The sequence below is a fragment of the Haematobia irritans genome, chromosome 1 (genome assembly GCF_050003625.1).
Source record: "Haematobia irritans isolate KBUSLIRL chromosome 1, ASM5000362v1, whole genome shotgun sequence".
NCBI classification, from domain to species: domain Eukaryota; kingdom Metazoa; phylum Arthropoda; class Insecta; order Diptera; family Muscidae; genus Haematobia; species Haematobia irritans.
In genome coordinates, this window is record NC_134397.1 from 139,942,230 (window position 1) to 139,965,335 (window position 23,106).

Here is a 23,106-nt window from a genome sequence, read left to right on the forward strand (position 1 = left end):
GAGTAATACCATTATATCATCACGCAGAGAAGAAACATGATTGTCACAATCATATTCGACGAGCAAAATAATATGGTAGCAGCTATTTTTGCGGCGACCATGTAACATTTTAGCCTGCAACCATGTTGGCGCAGTGAACATGGTTCTAAGAAAAATACAATTGTCTTCATCTAAAATGTTATATTGATAAAAAGAATTTTGTTTCCATTAAAAGACAATGGTCACGATCTAAAATGTTATGTTATTCGTCAAAAATGTTTTTCTTTTAGTTAAAAGAACATGGTCACAACCTAAAATGTTTCGATTTTTATGAAAAAACTTTTTTCTACGTCGAAAAAAGGACGCCACTCGAGAAAAGAAAACACAAAATCAACTTTATTTATTTGTTTTTATTTATTTATAAACTAATTCATTGTTTATTTGTATTTATAATGTCGTGCAAGCAAACATCACATATTTTTACACACTCTAGTTTGGTTCAATTTCAACAATAAGTAATCATTCCATATTTACTTCGTGCCCACCAAATGTACAAACGCAGACATCATGTAACTGCAAATAAAAATAAATGATATCATATAGCAAAATGCAGAACAAAAAACAGGTACATTTTTTCAATTACACTTTCTGAATAAATAAATTAACACAAAACACAGTAAATCCGTATTCTCCGTCCATTTCAAGAAACAACACACGACTGACGCGCAAAATGAAAATCGAAATAAAATTCGTTTCGCTGCAAACAAGTTAAAAAATTAAATGGTCACGAAAAAAATGTAAATGGTCTTTATGGCCATGTAATGGTTCTAGACATGTCTATACTTAACCTATAAAAATATTTTTTTTCTTGTAAAAAAGTAAAAAAAATTGAATGGTCAGGTACATGATTTTCCCGACCATTTAATGGTCTCAAATTCTATCATTTAAATGATAGAACATGTTTGCGGTATTTGAGAACCATTCAAATGCTTATTGCCACCATACATTTTTCTCCGCTCGAAAACTATTTTTACAAAAACAAAATACATGGTTTTCGCGGCAATTACATGCTCTAGATAAGCATTAAATGGATGCGGCAACCATGTCCAAACATGGTTTTTCTGTGCGTGATAATAAAATAAAATTACAATAATTTCCTAAATAGTTTGTGTTTTATTCAAAATCAACATCGGCCCTTGAAATTTTAACCAACCTTTACATCAATAACAAGTACTTGTGCCAATATTCAAGCCTATCGTGTTTAGCGTGATTGTAGCAGACGGACGGACATTGCTAGATCGACTTTGAATTTCACGACGACTATATTGAGTCTGAGACCATTGTTAAGATGTCTTTCATACAAAATATCAATGACAAAAATGTTGCCATTGCAATATCGAAGACTTGGTGATAAATTATACGCGTGGTTTCTGCAATGATATGTTTGCCTTTAAAATATCTATGGTCTAAATTTTCGCTTCGGATGAAATAACTATTTTTTTTTTTGCGTATGCATGGCACAGTGACCATATTCAACGACATCCGTTTGAAACATTTTTGGTTCTACTCGTTACTACCGCATTGCATTGACAAAGATATAAAAAAAGAAAATTGTATAATTTCCTCTATCATTCACGGTTCCATTGATACTCATTCTCGTTTCCCTTCATACGTCTGAAGATTCGAAACTATTCTGGTGTTTTTGTTTTCTTAAGGCCTTTGAAACGTATGACCATCATCAGTTTACTTAACAGCAATCACCATATTTTTTGTATTGGGCAAATATTTTGAGTGGTTTTTAGTGCTTGGACGTTCGATGTTTGTTGCATGGATGAATGGACACTGCATATAGGACGTTGAATGTATTTCCTTTGTCCATCTGTCTTGTTTGCTTTTCTACTTTTCAGTCAAGTGGGTTAAAAGCTCTTACAAGAGAATTCGCTTCTGTTCATCCTTCGGATTCGTTTTTGTACAATTTTTGTGCTATTTTTTTCTCAACTAATTTATGTGTAGATATTCGTTTTCTTCGTTTCGTGGATGGTACTTCTACACTCACAATCTGAGGTTTCCATTTGCATAGAAAAGAGCAACTTGTATGGCAAATTGTTTTGCCATACAAGAAAATTTTGACAAAATTTTCTATAGAAATAAATTTTGACAAAATTTTCTATAGAAATAAATTTTGACAAAATTTTCTATAGAAATATTTTGACAAGATTTTCTATAGAAATAAAATTTTGACAAAATTGTCTATAGAAATGAAATTTAGACAAAATTTTCTTTAGAAATAAAATTTTGACAAAATTTTCTATAGAAATAAAATTTTGACAAAATTTTCTATCGAAATAAAAGTGTGACAAAAGTTTCGATAGGAATAAAATTTTAACAAATTTTTCTATAGAAATAAAATTTTGACAAAATTTTCTATAGAAATGAAATTTTTACAAAATTTTCTATCGAAATAAAATTTTGACAAAATTTTCTAGAGAAATAAAATTTGGCAAATTTTTCTATTTTTCCATTGCGCTAAAGAAATAAAATTTTGACAAAATTTTCTATAGAAATAAAATTGTTAAAAATTTTTCTATAGAAATAAAATTTTGACAAAATTTTTTACCGGAATAAAATTTTGAAAAAATTTTCTAGAAAATAAAATTTGGCAAATTTTTCTATAGAAATAAAATGTTGACAAAATTTTCTATAGAAATAAAATTTTGACAAAATTTTCTATAGAAATGAAATTTAGACAAAATTTTCATTTGAAATAAAATTTTGACAAAATTTTCTATAGAAATGAAATTTAGACAAAATTTTCTTTACAAATAAAATATTGACAAAATTTTCTATAGAAATAAAATTTTGATAAAATTTTCTACAGAAATAAAATTTTGAAAAAAAATTCTATAGAAATGAAATTTAGACAAAATTTTCTATATAAATAAAATGTTGACAAAATGTTCTCTAGATATGAAATTTTGATAAAATTTTCTACAGAAATGAAATTTAGACAAAAAATATTGGTAATATTTTCTACAGAAATAAATTTAGACAAAATTTTCTTTGAAATAAAAGTTTGACAAAATGTTCTATTGAAATAACATTTTGACAAAATTTTCTACAGAAATAAATGTTTGACAAAATTTTCTATTGAAATAACATTTTGACAAAATTTTCTATAGAAATAAAATTTTGACAAAAATTTCTATAAAATTAAATGTTGACAAAATTTTCTATAGAAATAACATTTTTCGTTTTCTTTTGTTATTGTTGGTTTGTACTTCAATCATATTTGTTGTTTTGATCTCAGATTAGAAACCATTGCGTTGACTAAACTACAAGATTAGCTTAACCAAATTTTCTTTAGATTTTTTTTTCTGTAGAAATAAAATTTGGACAATACCCTCTATAGAAATAAAATTTTGACAACATTTTTTTCTAGAAAAATAAAATTTTTGTTTTTGTTTTTTTTTTATTTTTTGTTTTTTTTTTTTTATTTTGCTCGAATAGCAACCGTGATCCGGAGAGCAAATCTGGGGATCGGTTTATATGAAGGCTATATTGAAATATGGACCGATGGGGCTATATAGAATTATGGACCAATATTTGCACGATTATGATGAATTATCGAGAAACTTTTTTCAATATCCGTGCGAATTTTTTAGGCGAAGTATCAATCACATCGTCTAAAATTTACGTTTATCTCTCTAACTTAATAATACCTCCCAAACGCATACTGATTCGGTCCCGCCCAACTTTCTACTTCTCATTTGTTTTTCTTTTTATGCTTACCCATCTCTGATATTTTGAGGTCGTATTAACACTTTTTTTATAAAAAAATGTTTCATCCCATTTTAACACTCTATTCAATATTTTGTTGCTTCTACTTTTGTTTGCTTGTATTTATTTTCACACATTTGACCACACTTGGGCTTTTCTGCACTCACCCTCCTCAATGAGTTAGTTTCTTTCAGAGATTTCTTCTAATGTTTACTTTCATCTTGCCAACCGATTTTTCCACTATTTGATTCCATTCGATAAATTATTTCCTTTAACCACCTCTATTCCTATTTCAATGTAAAATGGTGGTGAATGAATGTCATTGCTTTCAAGTAGGGGTTGCCATTCGAAAACAAAATCCACAATATCATGGGGGAGATAGTGAAGATGTGCTATCTAATTGATGCTTTAGAGATAAAGGCGACTTAGTTGTCTTCTTGAAGTCAAATAAATCTTTATTTATGGTTGCCACGTTTGTCTCCCACGAATTTTGTTTTGCCTGAAAGAAATAACTATAACAACAAACTAGTAAGGAAAGTATAAAGTCGGGAGGGGCCGACTATTTTTCGACACTTTCGACACCATCTCAAAACCTTCCAATTTGTTGGGTTCTATTAATAAAGGTTTATATTCCCGAAATTTTTTTAAGATTTCTACAAAATCTCTTGGGTTAGAATTTATATCGGCTAATGCCCTGGGGCAAGCACAATGTTAGTAAAACAATATGGAAAGTTTTAAATCTACAGCAATTTTTATGGAATTTCGCAAAAGTGGAATCTCCCGAACCTATCTGGAATATATGTAAAAAAAAAACAAAAAAAAAAAAAACTTTTTGGTGTTCGGTCGAAGCAGGAATCGAACTCAGAACCCATGGTATATAAGGCGGACATACCAACCACTGCTCCACGGTGCAAAATTAAATGTATGTTTCTCTTAAATAAAATTTATTTAATCGGCTCGTGGGCGCCGCAAACTATGCTATATAAATATAACATATAACGATAATTGTCTATTGATGACAACAACAACTACGTAGCCCAGTGGATAGCGGGTCACCCCTAACCTTCCTTGGAAATTTCACCCAAATCGGAGAACTTTGGGCCAATGTTGAAAAAGTCGGACAAGGTTAATGTCCCCCTCACCCACCAGATATCAAAAATGAGGTACCCCATTTTCACCACATGTTTACCCTCTACGTTTTCCTAACATTTTTCATGTGAAAAAATAAAATTTTTAGCGAAGAATAGTGACGGCTACTACAATATAGCAAAACAAAGCTTTTGTTTGTTTATTTTAATGGGCGCCAGACGATGGAATGCCTTTCGGAAGAAGAAGTCAGGTGATTCCAATTTCGAATTCACAAAAGAAAATATCCTTTATTCAATAATCTGCTATATACGTACAATAGTATTTTATCTGTTGAAAGAGAATGAATGAACAACTAATAATTCCTATTATCTGCATAATTAATACAAACATTTAAGCAAACAAGAAGCGGCCACTAAAAGTAACCTCGCGACTTGCTTTGCTTCAATGTTTGTTTACCACAGTTATACGAGCAACAATGCACATTGAGACGGCCGCCAATAGCAACCACGAATCTTTGTACACGTCGTTCGCACAGCAGTGCATAGAGACAAATCATTGCTTGTGTGCTGATTTTATAGGCAAACCAAAACAACAACTTAACAACTTAACGAAATAATCGATGATTCGTTCATTCTCAGTGCTGTCAATGTCGCATAAAATAATAATATCGATAAAGTGAAAATTAAGGTAATCCAATGCATAAACTAATGTTAACGAATATAACGAAATGAATGCAAGCAATGCCAATAATATGAAATATGATTTGGTATGATTGTTATAATATGCATATGTGTATAAATATATGAATAATATGATATAATGTGTATAAAGTATATAATGAAATGACGATCCGCTACAGTCTCCCCCTTTGACGTGCGGGAACTCACCCGAGCAGCACGTCAACACAAGGTACTTCCTTACTAAACTTTTCTTGGCCTTCCTCTCTTTTTAATGGGTTGAACTGGTGTTGGAGTATTGGAGCCAGTAGATCCCTAAATAATAGTCAAAGATGAGGCGTGGTAATTCCCTAAAGGAACGTTCGGATTATCAGGTGATGCGATTTCATATGAAGATGAACCTAATTTGCGGGTTATGATGTATGGGCCATCTCGTTTTGGAACAAATTTTGAAGTAAAACCTTTTGCAGCATTGCTTAAGGCATGTGTTGTCACCAGTACCTTTGAAGCAATTTCAAAATTTTCTTGAGGTCGTCGGTGATGATCCACAAAAGCTTTATTTTTGTCTTGAATTCTCATCTCACATTCTTTGGCATCTTTCAAAACGTTTACAAATGTCCGAAGATAGGTCGATATTTCCGGGATAAAGTTCTCTGATTCTATAATTGCACGAACATCATGTTCCACGTCGTCCAAGGTTCTCATCTCTCTTCCAAAAGTTAAAAAGGATGCACTATACCCAGTGCTTTGGCATTTAGAAGAATTCATGGCAAAACGAATTGCGGGCAAGCAGTGGTGCCAGTTGCTATGGTTTCCTTGAACTGTAATAGCAAGCTGGTACTTCATATCCCGATTCTTCCTCTCGACCGGATTGGCTTCTGGGTGGTAAACTGGGGTAAATTGTTGTTCAATGCCCAGACAGTAGGTAACTTGCTGCATTACTGCTGAAATAAATTGAACGCCGTTATCGGACTTGAGGCGACGGGGCATGCCATATCGGAAAAAAATTTCTTCCACAAGGATTCTTGCACAAGCATCGGCCGTTGCGTCTACCAATTTAAATAACTCTGTCCATCTACTCGCAACATCTTCCACAATGAAAATCCATCTGAAGCCCTCATCAGTTGGTGGAAGAGGACCGAAAAGGTCGATGGCCACGACCTCAAACCGTTTTTTGCTGCTTGTAGTTTGTAACAAACCAACAGGTTTCTGGTTTGTTGCCTTAAAACGTTGACACTCCAAGCAATTTCTGACGTATTTTGCTATATCACTGCGCATACCAGGCCAGAAGTATCTACTGGATATGCGAGCGATAGTCCTCTCACTACCATAGTGGCCAGCAGTGTTATCATCGTGATAGGTCTTCAATACATCCGCCCTTTCACGAGTTGGAACAACAAGCTGGGCATCCTCCTTATCGTCGTTAGCGTAGCAATAAAGGATACCATCATTTAGAATATAGCTTCTATTAATCCACCTTAAAGAATTTTCGTCTTGATTTTCCAATGACATGATTATATTAGCAAGGTATTCGTCCTTCATCTGTTCGGCACGAATTTCGGATGAACTTCTATTCGGAATATCTATAAAGAAGGCGCAAATGCAGTTTTCATTATTTTCATGTGCACTTTCTGCACACGGTGGGCGGGAGAGCATGTCCGCAGTGGAATTGATTTTACCAGGTAAGTACTCGATCCTAAAATTGTACTGCTGAAGCTGCAGTCCCCACCTAGCTAGGCGACCCGTTGGTGATTTTATACTCAAAAGCCACTTTAGAGGCTGGTGGTCAGTAAGAAGTTTTACTTCTCCCCCTTCAATATAGCCGCGAAACTTGGCACATGCCCAAACTACGGCAAGTGCCTCTCTCTCTGTGGTGGAATAGTTGCGTTCGGCGCTATTTAAGAGACGACTACTATATTCTATGGGATGTTCATCTTCTCCCTCCCCCTGTAGTAAAACCGCTCCCAAAGCATAAGCACTTGCATCAGTTTGAATGGAAAAGGGCAAGTTGTCTACGGCTTGCTTCAATACAGGCGATGTGGTTAATGCATACTTAAGCTTTTCAAATGCCTCTTGCTCTAATTTCCCCATCTCCATACAGCAGATTTCTTGGTCAAATTGGTCAAAGGCCTGGCTATCTCGGCATAGTTGTTGATGAACCGGCGGTACCAGGAACATGTTTGTATGAAAGAGATTAGCTGCTTTATATTGCGGGGTTCTTTCCGACCGACAATCGCCTGTGTCTTTTCTGGATCTACTGCGATTCCTTCTGGTTTAAGTATATGACCCAGAAATTTTACCTTCGAGCAGCAAAATCTACATTTTTGATTATTAAGGCGTAGCTTGAACACCTTCAGCCTACTTAAAACGGCATCCAAGTCACGTAAATGTTGTTGAAGCGTATCTGAGCAGATTATAAGGTCGTCTAAGTACGCCAGGATGCATACATTAGAAATTCCAACTTTGAATCTGGTTATAAGTCTTTGAAATGTTGACGGTGCATTCCGGAGTCCGAATGGCATTCTTCTAAATTGAAACGTACCAAATGGTGTTATGAGGCATGTCTTTTCGCGATCCTCCGCCACATTTCGGAGCCACATCAACTTGGTAATAACCACTTTGGAGATCAAGAGTCGTCATAAATTGGGTACTTTTGGCCGCATGCAACAGATCATCTATCCGTGGTAGCGGGAATCGATCGGGTACAGTAACCGCATTCAATTTCCCATAGTCTACGCACACACGTATTGTGCCATCTCTCTTTGGGACCATGACCACGGGGAAAGCCCACGCAGAATCGCTTTCTTCAATTATGTCATTTTCCAACATCGAATCAATTTCCTTCTTTAATTCTTGAACCTTGGCAAACGATAAACGATACGGTGGGGAGAAAATGGGCATATGATCGCCGGTATTTATTTTATGAACCGCATAGGGCGTGGATTCTCCAGTTTTTGCAAACACCTCTAAATGCCTAGACAAAACTTCATCCACTTTCATTCTATCGTGCTCGTTCAAACTACTTGCATCTGAATCCTTTAAAATGTTGTATGTAAACATACACAATGAAAGGGAACCCGGGTTGTCGCTCTCGGGATCTTCCATAATGGGAGTTACCCCTGTAAATAGTCCCGTCTTTTTTGGCCTCTCTGGGGTTACCATATCATTGGGAATCGCATCTTTGAATATGGCTTGAATAGAACGGGGAGAGTAATCGGTCTGCGGGCAGTAGTCTGGACCATACGATTCGAAGTCCGATACATAGTTTTGGCAGACTCTTTTAGGTGTCACAAACTTTGATTCAGTCCACTCTGTTGGAACTACCTCTGGTTTACGCTTGGGTCGTGAATCTACTACCTTAATGGTTTCGAGCAAGTTTAGCTCCAAGGGCCACTCTTCTTCAAAATCGAAAACTTGGGATGGACATCCTTCAAAATGCCAGAACCTCTGTCCCATATTTAGGACAATTTGGGCTTGTTCCATAAAATCTGTCCCAAGGAGAGTACGATTGTTTTTATCCTCAGGAAATATGAGGAACTTTATATTGAGACATCTTCCGCCGATTACGATCTTGCAAATCGTTGTCAGGAATTTTCGAACGTTCGTTGATCCGTCGGCCAGTGTTGTTTGGCAATCCACCGTCTCGAATTCACAACCTTTGTACTCCATGATGCGCTTCAAATTAGAACTGGCAACACTTGTCTTGGCACCGGAGTCGAAAAATGCTTGACCAGGCACGCCGAAAAGCTCAACATTAACCACGGGTATATCACTTCCTACACACATTCCCAAAGAGTTGAAACTTACAGCCACCGGAGCGCTCTTACGTGGTATTTTACTACATTTTGGACAGTTTGATCTGACATAGCCAGGAGCATTGCAACCATAATTTCGGTTTTAAAGCATCGGCTTTGGCTTCCGCCGCGGCTTCGGTGACAACATTCTTCCGTTTGAAACAGTTCTCAGAGAGGTGTCCCTTCTTTCGACAAAATGTACACCTTTTCGGACCGCCCTGGGGACCTCCTTCACCATCCTCGGAGTTCACCACCTTGCGTTCACGAATAACCTGCTCGGCCTCTCTCGCATCTGCTAGCAACTCATCAAAAGTGGCTACCTTATGGCGATACACCCTCTCTCTAATTTGGGCGTGTAACATGCCAAATACCATGTCAATTTTATCGGCTTCAGAAGGGATATTCGGCAATTGAGCAAACAGTGTTCTCTTTTTACGTATGAAACTATCTGTGGGCTCGCTCTTCTGTTGCCGGCACTCATTAATTTCAGAGTAGATGCGCCATGCTGGTTTTGGTGGCGAGAATGCATCACGTATCATCTTTATGACATCGGAAAACGTCTTAGCATTAGCCCTTACACCGCTCCACCATTCTGCAGCATCTCCTTCTAGCAACATAGGCATACCATTCACAGCGTTAACATCGGAAATATGCTCTACAGTCTTATATGTTGATATAGCTGATATAAATTCTTCTACTTTCGCAGGACTTCTATCGCCATTATATCGAGCAGAACAACCAGAAAACGACCCACATTTATTGCTTGGTTTGTTTACCGCGTTCAGCAACTTTTCGAACTGTTCTGTAGATAATGTGAGAGACATCGTTTTTGCTGCAATCCTTTTGCTACGTCTTAACTCTTCAGACAATTCGTTATGTCTATCTTCTTCGCTCGAAGTAGTTTCAGCCACGATTACAAAATTTAGTGAGACGAAAACCAAAATGGGGTTGATGAGTTTGCTCAATGATACTCAATGTATTGCATAAAAGAAAAAAAATTTGCTCGGCTTTTTGGGCGTGTTTTAGGCCACGCAGTTGGGCGTCAATTTTAGCGAAGAATAGTGACGGCTACTACAATATAGCAAAACAAAGCTTTTGTTTGTTTATTTTAATGGGCGCCAGACGATGGAATGCCTTTCGGAAGAAGAAGTCAGGTGATTCCAATTTCGAATTCACAAAAGAAAATATCCTTTATTCAATAATCTGCTATATACGTACAATAGTATTTTATCTGTTGAAAGAGAATGAATGAACAACTAATAATTCCTATTATCTGCATAATTAATACAAACATTTAAGCAAACAAGAAGCGGCCACTAAAAGTAACCTCGCGACTTGCTTTGCTTCAATGTCTGTTTACCACAGTTATACGAGCAACAATGCACATTGAGACGGCCGCCAATAGCAACCACGAATCTTTGTACACGTCGTTCGCACAGCAGTGCATAGAGACAAACAGTAACAACAAGCAACGACCGCTTATAACGATCACGTATGCTTGTCGGCTACTGCTTACTCCAGCCGATGTGCTCCTACCAACCTGTTGAAAGAGAATGAACAAATCATTGCTTGTGTGCTGATTTTATAGGCAAACCAAAACAACAACTTAACAACTTAACGAAATAATCGATGATTCGTTCATTCTCAGTGCTGTCAATGTCGCATAAAATAATAATATCGATAAAGTGAAAATTAAGGTAATCCAATGCATAAACTAATGTTAACGAATATAACGAAATGAATGCAAGCAATGCCAATAATATGAAATATGATTTGGTATGATTGTTATAATATGCATATGTGTATAAATATATGAATAATATGATATAATGTGTATAAAGTATATAATGAAATGACGATCCGCTACAAATTATTTTATAACAAAAGCAACTGCGATGAATGTAAAAAATCCCATTTTTCGGTTGAAATTTTTTTTGAATTTTCTTTGCTATAAACCTCACAGATCCCGAGACCTTTCCAACGAATGCACCGTGGAAATCGGTTCATGCGTTCTCGAGTTGCATCAGAGATGGCGCTGTAGGTCAAAAAAGATTTTCCCGCTTTCCCGTTAAAACTTTTCTTCAATTTTCTTTGCTATAAACCTTACGGAGCCCGAGACCTTTCCAACGAATACAAATTCGTGCGTTCTGGAGTTATTGCGTCAGGAAGGAAAACCCGACTTATTTTTATATGTTAGGAAAATCGGAAAATTCATAAAAAACGCCAAATAAGTAAATTGATTTCCTCAATTAAGACAATATTTATTAACATTTTTAATTGAACTGATTAACAAGTATATACGGCCGTAAGTTCGGCCAGGCCGAATCTTATGTACCCTCCACTATGGATTGCGTAGAAACTTCTACGAAAGACTGTCATCTACAATCGAATTAATTGGGCTGTGGTATCTTAAAACTTCTTAACATCGTTTTCTAAATTGTTAGTTAGTCCATACGTGGTATATATCTCGAGATCGGTTTATATGGGGCTATATATGATTATGGACTGATGGGGACCACTTTTGTCATGTTTGTTAAATATCATATACTACCACCACGTACCAAATTTCAACCAGATCGGATGAGTTTTGCTTCTCCAAAAGGCACCGGAGGTCAAATCTGGAGATCGGTTTATATGGGGGCTATATATAATTATGGCCCGATTTCGACCAATTTTTGCATGGGTGTTTGAGGCCATATATTAATACCAAGTACCAAATTTCAACCAGATCGGATGAAATTTGCTTCTCTTAGAGGCTCCGCAAGCCATATCGGGGGATCGGTCTATATGGGGGCTATATATAATTATTGACCGATGTGGACCAATTTTTGCACAGTTGTTAGAGACCATACCCCAACACCATGTACCAAATTTCAGCCGGATCGGATGAAATTTGCTTCCCTTAGAGGCTCCGCAAGCCAAATCGGGCGGATAGATTTATATTGGGGCTATATATAATTATTGACCGATGTGGACCAATTTTTTCATGGTTGTTAGAGATCATATGCTGATACCATGTACCAAATTTCAGCCGGATCGGATGAAATTTGCTTTTCTTCGAGGCTGCGCAAGCCAAATCTGGAGATCGGTTTATATGGGGGCTATATATAATTATTGACCGATGTGGACCAATTTTTGCATAGTTGTTAGAGACCATATATCAACACCATGTACCAAATTTCAGCCGGATCGGATGAAATTTGCTTCTCTTAGAGGATCGGCGAGCCAAATTTGGGGGTCCGTTTATATGGGGGCTATACGTAAAAGTGGACCGAGTGGCCATTTGCAATACCATCCGACCTACATCAATAACAACTACTTGTGCCAAGTTTCAAGTCGATAGCTTGTTTCGTTCGAAAGTTAGCGTGATTTCAATGGTAGTCTCAATCACAGTTTTAATTGGGCATGAGAAAAAATATTAGATTAAAAATATAATTGATTTGTTTTGAAAATATCAAAAAGTTTTTTTAATTGATTCAATTAAAAATTTAATTGATGTTGGCTACAAAAAACAATTAATTTTTAATTAATTCAATTAAACATTTAATTGACGCTGATTGATTTAATTGCTGCAATCGAAAATTTAATTTATGTCGATTGGAAAACTCAATAAGTTTTGTAATTGATTCAATTAATTATTTAGTTAAAATTTAAATCCAACTTCCAATTAACTTTTCAATGAAATCAATTTTGTCTAAATGAGTTTTGAGTGAATAAAAACCGCGAAAACTCATTTTTGTACCCACCACCATAGAATGGTGACGGGTGTATTATAAGTTTGTCATTCCGTTTGTAACACATCGAAATATCGATATCCGACTATATCAATATATATATATATATATATATATATATATATATATATATATATATATATATATATATATATATATATATATATATATATATATATATATATATATATATATATATATATATATATATATATATATATATATATATATATATATATATATATATATATATATATATATATATATATATATATATATATATATATATATATATATATATATATATATATATATATATATATATATATATATATATATATATATATATATATATATATATATATATATATATATATATATATATATATATATATATTCTTGATCAGTGAGAAATTCTAACACGATATAAACATGTCCGTCTGTCTGTTGTAATAACGCTACAGTCTTCAATAATGAAGCAATCGTGCTGAAATTTTGCACAAACTCCTCTTATTTCTGCAGGTAGGTCAAGTCTCAAGATGGACTATATCGGTCCAGGTTTGTTTTTATCCAATTTGCCTGAAATTTGAAATCTAGAGGTATTTTATGACCATAAAGAGGTGCGCCAAAAATGGTGAGTATTGGTTCATGTTTAAGTATAGCCCTCATATAGACCGATCTCCCGATTTTATTTCTTGGGCTTATAGAAACCGTAGTTCTTATCCAATTTGCCAGAAATTGAAAATCTAGAGGTATTTTCGGATCATAAAGTGGTGTGCCAAAAATGGTGAGTATCGGCCCATGGTTTGGTATATCTCCCATATAGACCGATCTCCCGATTTTATTTCTTGGGCTTCTAGAATCTGCAGTTTTTATTCAATTTACCTGAAATTGGAAATCTTGAGGTATTTTAGAACCATAAAGAGGTGTGCCAAAAAATGGTATGATCCCCGTATAAACCGACCTCCCGATTTGGGGTCTTGGGCTTATAGAAACCGTAGTTTTTATCAAATTTGCCTGAAATTGAAAATCTAGAGGTATTTTCGGACCATAAAGAGGTGTGCCAAAAATTGTGAGTATCGACCCATGGTTTGGTATAGTTCACATATAGACCGATCTCCCGATTTTATTTCTTGGGCTTCTAGAATCTGCAGTTTTTATTCAATTTACCTGAAATTGGAAATCTAGAGGTATTTTAGAACCATAAAGAGGTGTGCCAAAAATGGTGAGTATCGGTACATGTTTTGGAATGATCCCCGTATAAACCGACCTCCCGATTTGGGGTCTTGGGCTTATAGAAACCGTAGTTTTTATCAAATTTGCTTGAAATTGAAAATCGGGCCATAAAGAGGTGTGCCGAAAACGGTGAATATCGGTCCATATTTTAGTACAGCCCCCATAAGAACGATCTCCCTATTTAACTCCTTAGGTTTGTAGAAACCGTAGTTTTTATCCGCTTTGCCTGAAATTGTAAATATTCTGGTATTAAGGCTCACAAAAACGTGTATCGGATTAAGTTTTTATCGGTCCATTTGGTAATGCCTCCAATTTCACTTCTTGAGGTTATAGAAGGCGCACTGATCATGAAAATAGCTTGAAACTCGATGTAAAATTTCCAGATTTTACTTCTCGGGTGAAAATCTACAGATTTAAGATTTCAAATCAAGACGTTATTTTATAATTTTCTTAATGACTCCTCTAAAACTCAAACAAAAATGCTTCTTATAAATCCAGAATCTGATATAGTCTTCATAGGTAAAATCTTTAAATTTATCTTTGTGAAGTGTACTGGTTGAACTGCTCTACTTGATCTGTTCTCAAACCCCTTGAAATTTCAAAGGAAACCCTAATGTTTGATTCATGGTGGTGGGTATTTAAGATTCAATTATTTTTATACCCACCACCATAAAATGGTGACGGGGGTATAATAAGTTTGTCATTCCGTTTGTAACACATCGAAATATCGATTTCCGACTATATAAAGTATATATATTCTTGATCAGGGAAAAATTCTAAGACGATATAAGCATGTCCGTCTGTCCGTCTGTCTGTCTGTCTGTCTGTCTGTCTGTCTGTCTGTCTGTTGTAATCACGCTACAGCCTTCAATAATGGCGCTATCGCCCCGATATTTGGCACAGATTCGTTTTTTGTTTGCAGGCAGGTCAAGTTCGAAGATGGGCTATATCGGTCCAAGTTTTGATATAGTCCCCATATAAACCGACCTCCCTATTTGGGGTCTTGAGCCTATAAACACCGTAGTTATTATCAGATTTGCCTGAAATTGGAAATCTGGAGGTATTTTGGAACCATAAAGAGGTGTGTCGAAAATGGTCCGTGTCGGTCCATGTTTTGGTATAGCCCCCATATAGACCGATCTCCCGATTTTGCTTCTTGGACGTCTAGAAACTATATTTACCATCCGATTTCCCTGAAATTGGAAATCTAGAGGTATTGTGGGACTATAAAGAGGTGTGTCGAAAATGGTTCGTATCGGTCCATGTTTTGGTATAGCCCCCATATAAACCGATCTCCCGATTTTGTTTCTTACGCGTCTAGAAACAGTATTTTCTATCCGATTTGTCTGAAATTAAAAATCTAGAGGTATTGTGGGACTATACAGAGGTGTGTCGAAAATGGTCCGTATCGGTCCATGTTTTGGTATAGCCCCCATATAGACCGATCTCCCGATTTTGCTTCTTACGCGTCTAGAAACAGTATTTTCTATCCGATTTGTATGCAATTGAAAATCTAGAGGTATTTTGCGATCATAAAGAGGTGTGTCGAAAATGGTCCGTATCGGTTCATGTTTTGGTATAGCCCCCATATAGACCGATCTCTCGATTTTGCTTCTAGGTCTTCTAGAAACTATATTTACCATCCGATTTGCCTGAAATTGGAAATCTAGAGGTATTTGAGGACCATAAAAAGGTGTGCCGAAAATGGTGCTCATCGGTCCATGTTTCGGTATAGCCCCCATATAGACTGATCACCCGATTTTGCTTCTTGGGCTTCTAGAAACTATATTTTCTATCCGATTTTCCTGAATTTGAAAATCTAGAGTTCTTTTGGGACCATAAAAAGGTGTGTCGAAAATGGTGCCCATCGGTCCATGTTTTGGTATAGCCCCCATATAGACCGATCTATAAAAACTATATTTACCATCCGATTTGCCTGAAATTCTTGAGCTTCTATAAACTTTATTTATTACCCGATTTGCCTGAAATTCGAAATCGAGATGTATTTTTAGACCACTAATAAGTGTGCCGAAATTGAGGTATATCGAGGTCCATTTTTTGGTATAACCTCCATATAGACTGATCTCTCGATTTTTACTTCTTGGGCGTCTAGAGACTATATTTTTTAGCCGATTTGTTTGAAATTGAAAATCTGGAGGTATTTTAAGATCACACATATGTGAGTAGCAAATGATGCCTATCGGTCCATGTTTTGGTATAGCCCCAATATAGATCGATCTCCCGGCTTTATTTCTTGGGCTTCTAGAATCTGTAGTTTTTATACGATTTGCTGGAAATTAGTAATCTATAATGAAATTTTAGACAAACGAAATTTCCTTTTCGTATAAAGTATTTTCGTTTATTCAACGATTGTCTCTAAAATTTGTGTCAAAAAAAAAAAAAAAAAATTTGCTTGTCTAAAATTACGTTTCTCAAAAAAGAAAACACTTCTTTCATGGTCATGAAAATTGCTTGAAACTGAAAGTAGAATTTTCCAGATTTAACTCATCGTATATGGCGGAAAAAATCTACAGATTTAAGATTTCAAATCAAGTCGTAATTTCATCATATACACGATATGTTTATAATTCTCTACAACTCAAACAAAATTGGTTCTCATGAATCCAGAATCTGATCTGGTCTTCATTGACTTGCTTGGGAGAAGATTTGTCATCAAACCCCCTACAATTCTATATATTATCAAGTAACCCACTACGACGAAGAGTTTTCAAAGTAAACTATCATATTTGATTCATGGTGGTGGGTATTTAAAATTCGGCCCGGCCGAATTTACTGCTTTATATACTTGTTTTTATTAAAAATAAAAACATTTCATTCCTTTTTAACTGACTTTGAGTTTGATAAAAAAATTTAATTGTATCAATTAATTTTTGTAATCAATAATTTTTCAATCATTGACTTAATTGTATCAACTATTTTTTTTAATTTTAAAAGTTTAATTGGAAATATTTTGGTGATGGTGATGTTTTTCTGTGTGCGTTCAAAGGATGTCCCTTCAAAAATATATGAAATTACAACCCCTGTTTTTCATCATCTAACATTGCCTGGCATTTCAATGAGTCCATTGATGGCCAACCACTTACCCACCATTCTGCCACAACCATTTTAATGGTTAATAGTTCTTTTGTTAAAAGTCAATGAATATTTTATTCATTTATTTACAATGTGAATGTGTTGGAGTTGAAACGAGGTCTTTTTGTTGTTGTTGTTTTTTATTTTTGTAATCGTTTGGGGTTTTCCATTTGAGTCACAGGAAGCAGAGAAAACATCTTCAAACTCTCCCGTTAAATTTACTTTTACCGTCATCAGGTTTAAAAGTGCCGCAAAAAGTGTTACATTTTCTTTTGAATGTTTATGTGTGTGTGTGGATATGTGTCTGTTGTTATGGTGCAGGCATGGAGGGAGATCCATTTGGTTTCTCATAGGAGAAAAAACTTTTGTTGAGCGCTTGATAAGCACCTCGGTTGGAGCGGTTTCGAGGGGAAAACACTTAATAAAATTGCTTTTAAATGAGAAATTGGTCTTTAATGTAAGCGAAATAAAATGGGGTTTATTGAATTATATACCAGCTGAGTGAAAAAAAAACAACATCACGTTATGTAAGAATCTATTGTATTGATTGTAATCAGAAATGAAATGGGATCAAAGAAACGAATAAATAGAAAGAAGATGCTTCTAGTTATACATTGAATGCATTTTATGGACTAAAAAAAACTTTATTAGCCGCTAGCCACTGATGGTACCCTTCACAACTCATTACGGTTTTAAACATTTTTCAAATGAATCGAAGTTCTTCGGATAGCTTAAATTTTCCACGTTTAGTCGTGAGGAGAACCTATCCTGTATATGACTTTTTTTTAAAAACATTGAAATAACTATACGTCTCCTATTTACTTGAAACTTTCAGCAAAAATAGGGGAAGTTACGAAGTATCTAGGTTTTTAGATGACTACTGCACGAATTTTTGAAAGATGGGACTAAGTACTCTGATTTGCTTGAAATTTTCAGGGTATGTTGGAGATGGAATCTAGACAAATGTCAGCTATTTATACCCTGCACTACCACTGTGGTACATTGTATAATAGGTTTGTCCATTTGTATATAACGCCAAGAAGCAGCAGTAGCCTTAGACTCATCGTTTAGTATACGGATCATTTTAGAATTTTTTTTTTTTTTTTTTATTATTATTTTATTCAACAATTCAACTTTAATACAATACAAGTCTGTCCCGCGCCATAAGGCATTAATGGGACTAGTTGGCCAATTATTTATACAATATTAAAAACAAAAATTATACGTATTTAAAAGGTTCATTCATATATGGTTTAATATTTGTTTCAAATTACAATATTATAAATATTACAATTATAGCAGAAGCGATTCAAAGCTATTGCAAATATAGTATTTGCTCATTTCCTTAAATCTCGATATACGTTGAATGGATTTCAATTCGAGTGGAATATTATTGTAAGTTAAGCCACCTATATAATCAATCCGATGCTTTGTTTTTTCGAATCTACACCTGGGCAAACGCAAATTCATTCTATTCCTTGTATTAAAATTTGTTTGATTCGTATAGAACTTTATTGTATGGTAACCAATGTTGTAATTACACTTGAAAACATACTTTAAAATATTATATTTATATAAACCATTGATTGGTAAAATATTTTTTGCAAACTCTTCAAATAGCGACAAGGTTGAGAAATTTGGTGGTAGGTTAAAAACAACTTTCAAAGCTTTATTTTGCATAGATTGAAGTGATCTTAGCTCACTATTATTTTTATTGTATGCATATGATGTAACCATATAATTTAAATGCGATTGTATTAAACAGGAAAATATTGTTAATTTTGTCTTTGTGTTTAATTTGTTTTTCATCTTGTAGAGAAATCCAATTGCGGGAGCTATTTTCCTTTTTAAACTGCGTATATGACAGTCCCATGCTAAATTATTTTGTAACATCACGCCTAGATATGTTACGCTTATACATTCATGTATTGATTTTCCATCAATATAGACACTGAAATCGTTGTTAACTGAAGGATTTGGTCGAAATCGAATAAGTTTTGTTTTATCAGCGTTCAGAACTAGTCTGTTTACTCGTGCAAACTCACAGAGTAATGCAGAATCCCTTTCTATGTTTGCACGCAGAGTGATGTCATATTTATAGGGATAGAACAAGCAAATGTCATTAGCGAACATAAATAATTTTCCGCTAAGCTGGAGATTTCGGATATCATTAATAAAAATGGAAAACAATAATGGACCCAAACAACTCCCCTGTGGAACTCCGTGCACTACGGGCCCCACAAAACTTTTCGATTTACTGACATCAACGTACTGTTTCCTATTCTCCAAAAAACTTCTAAATAATAAAAACTCTTTCCCTCGAATCCCATAGATATGCATTTTTTCCAGCAATAATTGGTGATCGACAAGATCAACTGCCTTTGAAAAATCAAAAAATACTCCAGCAACTCCATTGAATCCCCCGTCTAAACCACTACAAATAAACTTAATTACATTTAATACAGCTTCCTCTGTTCCGCATCCACGCCTAAATCCATATTGATTCTCATAAAGCAAATTATTCGATTCACAGTATGTGTATAATTTATCATAGATAATCTTTTAAAAAATCTTGTCTATTGTTGACAATACGGCCACTGGTCTGAAGTTATATACGTCACTAGCATTCACTATTTTGGGTATAGGAACAATTCTATGTAATTTCAAAATGTCTGGATATATCGATAAACTGATCATCCCATTGAAAATTTTTGCTAAGAAAGGTGAAACTATTTCACTGCATTCTTTGAGGAATATGGAAGAAATGCCGTCATATCCTGGACTCTTATCTGCCTTCAGATTCTCTATAACTTCCATAATACAGTTGTTATCGACTTGTTCAATGGAAAATACGGAATCTATATCACCTGACAATGTATGGAAAATATTAATGTTATCCCCAGGATCAACTAAAATTCCTCGCCTCAAACTCATTACAGAATCTAAAAAGTATGTATTGAGTGCATTCACCTTATCCAAGTTATTTGAAATCCTTCTTCCTTGTACGTCTTTAAGTTCTAGTTCTTTATGCCCCTTTTTCCCTAGAACCTCATTAATAAAATTCCATCCCCTTTTGGGATCATTTGCTGCCCTGTCAATATTCTCTGCATAATACGCCTCTCTACTTCTCTTGTTGGCAATACTAATTATTCTACTAATCCTCTTTAAGGAATCCTGTATCGCCTCACTTCCTCTTTCCTTCTTTCTCCTCTTCAGCAATTTAAACTTAATCGTTATCAAATGTTGTAAATTTACATTTATCCATGGGGTCATCATAAACCTAGCATGTTTCAAAGTTTTACTGACTGTTGTTGAATATGCAATAGCACCTTGTATACAAGATGTTAATCTGTCTGTCTGATCCTGTACATTCAGTGAACCAAAGTCAGGAGACAACTCATCTGATAAGTAACGTTTGGCCTTTTGGTAGTCACACTTAGTTTTCATTACCTCCACAAAATCATTTCTCATAATCTTACTTTTTATCTTGCAAAAAACTAAATTATGGTCTGAAATATCACATTCCACAGAGTCAACATCGACTCTCTCTACAAAATTGGAAAACACATGATCAATGCATGTATTACTTAAAGGTCTTGTAACCATCTCATGAGCATTCTCACATCCAAAACTCTGAAAGAGATCCAGCATTTCGTTATAATAAGAGCTGTGATAACGATCTATATTAGTATCTCCAACCAAAACTATTGGACTTCCAGCGTGATCATTCAACATTGATTCCAGTGTAAACTTAAATTGTTCAACAGAACATTTCTGAGAACGATAAAAAGTTACAAATTTCATTGGTCTTGCATTAACTTTAAAGTTTAATAAGGAAATAGCAATAATATCCAAAAACGATTCACTTTTGCAATAATCTACAGTATATACCCATTTATCCCTTACATAAACCGATGTTCCTCCATACCCATCTTCTCTACAACAATGAACTACCTTATAACCAGGAATCGAATAAATTTGAGTGATTGCATTTTGAAACCAAGTCTCTTGAATTGCTATTATATCCGATAAAATAGGGATACTCGATAGTAATCCTTTCAAACGATTGAATTTATTAATAGATGAAACGCTTCTGCTATTCAAACTTACTATTGTGAAATAAGATTGCTTTAAATTACAAATATTCTTTTGGAAAGATTGAAAACTTTTAAAATATTTATTTTTATTTAACATTAATATCAAAAAATAGAAAATTTAATTCAAAATAATATATTTAAAAAGAAAATCATGATGTTAAATAATCATCATCTTCCTCGCCATTCTCCCGATCTTCTGTCTCCGCACCTCTTGCCATCACCTCAGATCTTCTCTTCCAATGCCTATTTGTAGTAACGTTCAAAAGCATTGTGTCAACGTCATCTTCACATCTTAATAATTGAGGTCTTGAAATATTAGTTTTTTTACAATATACTCTCCCGTTGCGAGAATAAATTTGTTGGTAACCAATCGTTTTCAATGTTTTTGCATGATGTAACAAATTCATATTTTCTTTGCTCAAAAAGTCATTTATATATACATTTTTTGTTTTCTCATCTTCTTTAAGTTTATTTTTTGCTTCCATTATTTTTTCCTTTTCTGCTTTAGTAGTAAATTTCACCACAATAGTTTTCTTTTCATTTTGTCTCTTATTTCCAATAACGTAAACATCTTCAATAGCATTTTGCTCCAGATTTATACCAATAGTTTTCGATAGATTCATTACAGCACTCCTCGGATTTTCATCGCTACCGATTTTCATTCCACTAATTAAACAATCATTTCTAACTCGATAATTATTTAAATCCTTTACTGAATCTTTTAAAGCTTTGTTTTCTGTTTTCAATTGTTTGTTTTGTTTTTCCAGCTGTGATATTTTCTTTTTGTTTTCATTCACGTCTTTCATGATTTCATCAAATTTTTCTGGCATATATATTATTGACTCAGACAGCTGATCTAGTTTATCAAGTTTTTTCAATTGCTTTAACTCAGTTTTTATTGTTTTCAATTCATTCTTTATGTCACTCTCTTTCTCTCTTTCACTGTCATCATCCTCTTCCTCTCTGCAATATTCGCACTCAAATGTCTCACTCTCGTTATCAATTAACATCTCAAACTCTCTCTTCGTTAAATCAGTGCAGCTGAGGTGAAATGTTTTCTCGCACTTATCACATTTTATGTAATTTTGCGTTTCTTCTTTAATAACTTTCTTGCACTTGAGACAATTTATTTTCGTTTTTACCAAACTACTACGAACAGTTCTTTTGGGCATTTTGTTTTTGTTTGAGCACAGGAACTTATACTTGAATTTTAAAAAGTCTCAATGATTAAACGTTAACGTTTCAATGAAAAATTCAAATAATTGTTAGAGGCGATGAGAACACAGTTGAAAAACACGTCCGATCAGTAGGGTTGCCAACTCTGTTCTATTTTTAAATTTAAATCTGATTTCTGCCTGTCCGTCCGTCTGTCTGTCTGTATATGTAATTTTGTGTGCAAAGTACAACTAGGAGTTTAAATCTGGTATAGGGTTTTTCTTCGGGTCAAAGACAATCGTTATTGATTTTGGAAAAATCTGTTCAGATTTGTATGTAGCTGCCATATATATATTGACCATAATTGACCTGTTTATGAACCGATCTTCTTCAAATTATGTTCAAATTATGTAAAACGTGCAAAATATCAGCTAAATCGGTTCAGATTTAGATATAGCTCCCACATATATATTTC

At 34.5% G+C, this 23,106-nt stretch overlaps 2 protein-coding genes across 2 annotated transcripts; both read right to left on the minus strand.

Moving 5' to 3' along the window:
• Positions 1–9,360: 9,360 nt before the first annotated feature.
• Positions 9,361–10,140, minus strand: LOC142232041 (activity-regulated cytoskeleton associated protein 2-like). The gene has a single exon (XM_075302748.1). It carries the CDS (start codon positions 10,138–10,140, stop codon positions 9,361–9,363), a length of 780 nt encoding a protein of 259 aa, XP_075158863.1.
• A 9,801-nt stretch (positions 10,141–19,941) lies between these two features.
• LOC142232049 (uncharacterized) lies at positions 19,942–22,648 on the minus strand. Its single transcript, XM_075302756.1, has 2 exons — positions 22,402–22,648; positions 19,942–21,488 (listed from the first exon to the last, which is right to left on the minus strand). The coding sequence occupies exons 1-2, from the start codon at positions 22,646–22,648 to the stop codon at positions 19,942–19,944; spliced, it is 1,794 nt and encodes a 597-aa protein (XP_075158871.1).
• Positions 22,649–23,106: the final 458 nt, after the last annotated feature.